This window comes from Malus domestica, chromosome 11, assembly GCF_042453785.1.
Source record: "Malus domestica chromosome 11, GDT2T_hap1".
In the NCBI taxonomy this organism is placed as follows: Eukaryota; Viridiplantae; Streptophyta; class Magnoliopsida; order Rosales; family Rosaceae; genus Malus; species Malus domestica.
Genome location: NC_091671.1, coordinates 7,342,379 through 7,348,418, shown reverse-complemented (window position 1 = coordinate 7,348,418; position 6,040 = coordinate 7,342,379). Strand labels below are relative to the sequence as shown.

Here is a 6,040-nt window from a genome sequence, read left to right as displayed (position 1 = left end):
AATCATACTTCTCGATGAGATGAAGAGAATGGTACCTTTCTCAATGGCTCGCATGCTGTGGTTTGGCCGAAAAATATCCTGAAACGTGACTGGTCCGCGGAAAAACTGGAAAACTTGCCGAAAATTGGGTAAACTTTAAACGTTCATAGATTCTTCAATACTCAACGAAATCGAATGATTCAAAACCGAAAATCATATTCCTCCGCCTTTTTTCAAGGGATTCTCTGCCTTTTACTTTTCGCCGACATTTTTCTTTCTCAAGAGCTAACTAGTCGTGTATTGGCTGGAAAACGGTTCGAAAATGACTGTCTTGGTCTCATCGAGTTAGCCATTTTCGAGCAGTTTTTCTGCCAAACCATGACGATTTAGCCATAAAAAAAAAGGGTACCATTCTCTTCATCTCGTTGAGACGTATGATTGTCGTTTTTGAATCACTCGATTTCGTTGAGTATTGAAGAAGTTATGAACGTTTAAATTTTACTCAGTTTCAGATGAGTTTTCCAGTTTTCTCGGGGACCAGTCACCTTTTAGGCTATTTTTCGGCTAGCGGCGGCAGCCATTGAGCTTCCAAATAGATATAATCTTGTTCAACACTTTCCTATCTTCATTTTGATATATTATGGGTCAAATTTGGTTAAGAAACGATTGAGTTACGAAGTATTGAAAATTGCCCAAATTTCTTGCCAAAAATTTCAATTTCCAGTATGAGTTATGGGACCACTTAACTGAGTTTTTAACAGAAAGACCAAAATAATGGATGGTGGACAATCTCAAGGACCATTTCTATTGATTTTAGTGATGTGTTAAGCAAATCTCATGGACCATTTTAGCTAAAAAGCCATTTATAAAAAAAATAAATATATATATATATATATATAGATATTGTTATGTCAATCCCTATTTAGGAAGGAATCTTACACTAATTACAGTTGAAAAGTACACTACTAATACAAAGAATAATTATGGAGATGATTCCATATTAATTCTCTTATTTAACACCACCATCCTACAAACACGATGAGCCTAATCGAACAAGTTTGGAGCATATAACACCATCTCGGGGTTGATTATGAAGAGCCTTGGAAAGAAAGTCAATAGGTTGATCAATGAAAGAAATATAACAAGCTCGATGACTACCGAGTGCCACCTTTTCACAGACAAAGTGATAGTCAAGTTCGACATGGTGTGTGCGAGCATGATGAAACAAATTAGATGTGAGGTAAGTGACACTAACATTATCATAGTGCAAGAGAACATGGAAAGATAATCGAACACCAAGCTCATGCAGAAGGAAAACACCTAAGTGGTTTCAGCACATGCATGAACAAGGGCACGGTATTCCGCCTCTGCACTAAAACGAGACAGTCGGCTACTTCTTGGAGTACCAAGAGATGAGATTAGAACCAAGATAAATAAGATAGCCAATGATGGAACGGTGAGTGTTAAGACAACTGGCTCAATTAACATCGGCGTAAGCAGATAAGTAGCAAAAGTAAGTGACGGGTCAATATAATGCTGAAATCCATTAATCCATTATACATTCGACATAACGGAGAATCCGTTTGGCGACAATTATTTGAGTAGTGCAAGGTGAGCTGGTATACTGTGCAACAATACTGACAGCAAAAGAAATATCAGGGCGAGTGAGCCAACCAACTTGTGTTACAGTGTAAGAGAAGCCACGACAGACCCACCAAAATTGGTGAGAGAAATTTTGGCGTCAAGTGGCGTAGAAGCAAGTTTGCACGTGAGCATGTCGAATTCTTGAAGAAGATCATGACCATACTTAAGTTGAAATGTGAAGTCTAATAGAATCATGTGTAATATGTAAGCCCAGGAAATAACTGAGGGGACCCAAATTAATCTTTGATGTCAAATTGCTGGCCAAAAAGAGTAGTAAACTGAGAGAGAATATCATCAGAAGTGCCAGTGATACCAATATCACCAACATGGAGTAAAAAATAAATGGAGAATGAGGCTTTCGAAAAATAAACAGGGAAGAATTAGCTTGACTTTGTTTTTCTACCAAGTCGAAACAAAAATGAAATTATTCGGTGGAACCACACATGAGGTGTTTGTTTGAGGCCATATAAGGATTCCTAAAGATGACCTACATAATGTGGATGAGCAGGATCAACAACCTCGTACGTTGAGATATATAAACATCTTCCTGAAGAAACCCATGTAAGAATGCATTTTCACGTCTAATTGGCGAAGTGGCTATGCACGGGAAATAGCAAGACTCGCTCAACACAGTGTGAATAGTGGCCGGTTTTACAACTGAGCTAAATATTTCCGGATAGCCAATGTCAAAACGTTCATGAAAACCTTTAGCCACAAGACGAGCTTTTTAGTGTTCGAAAGAGCCATACGGATTGTGATTGATACGGAAAAGCCATTTGCACCCAACAATATTCCGACCAAGACAAGGAAGAACAAGGGACCATGTTTAATTTGGGAGCAAGGGCATTAATTTCCTCATGCGTGGCAAGGCATGGCGCCATCCCGGATGCTTGACATCCTAAGAGAAACAAGTAGATTCACCAGAATCAATAGATGGTAAAAGAGCATGAGAAAGAGGATGCCTAATCGTGCCACAAGTGCGAATTTTGAGTTGAAAATGCCGTCACGAAAGCGAGTCACCATGGGATGAGTTCATTGCGTGAGGGAAGGAGCAACATGAGAAGTGGGCTGCTGTTGTTGGAATGAAGGCGCGGCAGTGACAAGTGGCAGAGGCTTGCCGGAGTAAAGGCACGCTGGGGCTCGTGTCAAAGGAGAAAGGTGGGGCGGGTTTTGCTGCGGGAAGGCCCACGGAAGCGTCATGTACAGATGCAGAGACAAGAGACGGTGGAATGGACAGCAGGGCATGAGCCCCTGGATCAGACTGGGTGCACACGTGGTCAACAGAGGTAGAAGGGCCTGCGGGGCTCACTGAAGCAGAAAGGAGAGCGGATGCACTCTGGGACTCAAGAGAGCTGGGGATTTGGGTTTGGTAGCTGGGCCCGAGTGGCGATTCATAAACACGAGGGAGGACCAAGTCAGGAGCGGGCTGGATGGGATTTTGGTTTGGTAATTGGGTCATAACATAATTTAAATGAATTTAGTGTTAAATATCTGTTATGACCCAATTATTACCCTTTTTTTTAATCAGGCCCAATTATTATCCTTTAAACTTGCACTTTTCACCCTTGGTCAAATTCAAAATATAGAAGAATGAAATGTTATTATTCTTATTTCTCAGAAAAAAAAAATAAAAATAAAAACCCAGCTAATGAAATTGGGTCATTAATTGATGAATAACTTGACTTGCAGTTACATATAAAGGCCTTCACAACAACACATATAAAACCTAACTTAAGGAAATAATTGTACCCTTTTCAGAGTCTTTGACAAGAAAGATGGAGATAAATCTGCCAAAAATCTCAACCTAACAATCATTTATTTTCAAGTTCACCAAACAATATTAATATATAATCTGGAAAATACAAGTCAAGAATCAAAACCCAAAATGCCCCAGTTAATTCCAGAAGTATTATACATAATCAACAACACATTGGAGGAAGATCATAACCTTTATCATCAACATCCGATTTCTTCTTAAAAACCCTACTCCCAAAAAGCAAGAAACCAACAGCATGCCCAGCCACCGCCACAAGAAACACCCCGGCATTAAACGACATGACGGCCAGCATCACCAAATAAGCTAACCCAAACCTAATTGCATGCAAAAGAGTCTGAATCAGTCCAGAAACGACGTCGCTTGCGCCTGCCCTGATCAGACGGCAGTAGGAGAGCCACTCGACGAGGACAGCTAGGGCAAACACAAAGAGTAGGGATACGTAATACATGCCGGTGTTTGTGCCTGGCCATTTGGAGAAGAGTAATTCCTCCGTTGTGCCCCAAAAGAAGGTCAAGTGCATCATCGTGCCGTCCATCATGGATGATGATGGTGAAGATGCCATGCCACCCATGCCATGGCCGTGATCCATACCATTCATTTCTCTCTCAAAAAATTTCTTGTGTTTCTCTCTCTAAAATTTGCTTCTATGGGGGTGTTGAAATGAGTGAGGGCTCTCTCGTCTGCATTTACTTTTGGTATTTGTAGGTTGTTTGGGTATTTCCATTTCTAATGAGTCTCTGATAGTACATTGGGGCTGGTACTATGTAGTACGAAGGTAAATCTGAACATTGCCGTCTGGAGTCGTGTGCGAAAATTTCAAATAGAGCCTTGTAAAGTAATCTTTTAAGAAAATGCTAATATTTCTTTAAAAAAATCTAATTTTTGTTTTAGACATTGCACAAGGGAAATGATAAACACACCATTTTAGGGTCTCATGACACTTATGATAAATCTTGCTTGTTATTTCTATTTGATTTATTTAATTTGATAACAAAAAAAGAGATAGCTGAGAAGATAAAAGTAATGTGTGAAAATCACATGCCAATAAACTAATCAATTAAGAAACAGTCAAGGAAATTTCATAATAGCAGTAAAAACATAAAACACCGAAATTTACTATGTCAATAAAATTAATGAACAATCGTATTATAATATATGTTAAATGTCTTATATGAATCTAAGAGGTATTCATCAATTCCCCCCTTAAACTTGTGACCATTGGCCAATTTCTCCCTTCAACTCTCATAATTAGTCAATTTCCCCCATCAACTTTAATTTGGCCAATTTCCCTCCTCAACTCTCATAATTAGTCAATTTGCACCCTACTGTTAATTTTTTTTTAATTTTCCATCTATTTTTTTTTCTTTCAATCTTTCTAATAACTTCCAACAAAGTACTAAAATTAACATAAACTCACCTGCATAATATAGGGTAAAATGTACAAAAACATAATACAATTAGTATGTGATATGGGTTGATTATAAGAACAAGTTATGAATCGGGTTTAAAGCATGTAGAAGAAGAAATAATAATCATAAACTCATGGATCAGACCTATTTCAATCAAATTGGTTATTCTTAATAAGGAGTCGAAAATTATGAATTGACTAGTCATTTTTGCACTAAAATTCGATTCTCCGCAATTTTCTTGAACTTAGCTTTCACTTTTATAAAGAAAATTGTATTCACATACAAAAATGTACACATCAATCCTTTTCGTTATCAATTTTGTATAGTAAAAAATCAAATAAAATTACTCCATACTGATTTATTATGACTAATAATACTATCTATGATAAATTATAAAATTTTAAATTTTAATCTATTTGTAATAGGATAAAGACATAGGAAAATGATTAACATACATCTTATTTAGTTTCTTACACACACTTGTTTAATTATGATCAAACTAAAAAATTAACAGTATGGTGCAAATTGACTAATTATGAGAGTTGAGGGGGGAAATTGGCCAAATTAAAGTTGAGGGGGGAAATTGACTAATTATGAGAGTTGAAGGGGGAAATTGGCCAAAATTAAAGTTGAGGGGGAAAATTAGCCAATAGTCACAAGTTCAGGGGGGAAATTGATGAATACCTCATGACAATATCAATGTGGGGAGTAGTTCAACTTATTACTTATAATCTCATGCAAGGTCCCTCCTCCTATTAATGTGAGATTCATCCCTTCATATTATGAGTTATGGAATTATGAAAGAAAAATAATTCAATATTTTTTTCTCTATTACACTATTTTCTATTTATTTATTGTTGAAGATTTTTTTTTTTTTTTGAGATTTTGGCAAGAATTGAACTTAAGATCTCTCACTTATAAATAGACCGTAGTACTTAGTAGCATTGTTGAAGACATTATATATCAATTAATACATTTATGGGGAGCAAAAGGGCCTTGTGCAATGGCTCGTATTGCTCCCTCTCAAAGCCGGCATTGTCTCAACTAGGAAAATCAGGATTTTGGTAAATTACAGTGCAACTAGAGCAAATTAAACAAGTGAATGAAAAAAAAAATATGAAAATTAATTATTCAAAAAAATTATACACGATTTCAATTTTAGCAATTTTGCACTCCTAATTTCTTATATGTACTACTTTTCTTGGTATTATATTATTTGATTGACATTTTA

General features: G+C 36.9%; 1 protein-coding gene across 1 annotated transcript; it reads right to left on the bottom strand.

The window, feature by feature from the left end:
* Window positions 1-3,542: 3,542 nt before the first annotated feature.
* Window positions 3,543-3,998, bottom strand: LOC139189407 (copper transporter 1-like). The gene has a single exon (XM_070808355.1). It carries the CDS (start codon window positions 3,996-3,998, stop codon window positions 3,543-3,545), a length of 456 nt encoding a protein of 151 aa, XP_070664456.1.
* Between the last annotated feature and the right edge of the window lie 2,042 nt (window positions 3,999-6,040).

What these genes read in the sequence shown, in the direction of transcription:
- LOC139189407 (XM_070808355.1), bottom strand. Translation starts at nt 3,998, where the DNA reads ATGAATGGTATGGATCACGGCCATGGCATGGGTGGCATGGCATCTTCA.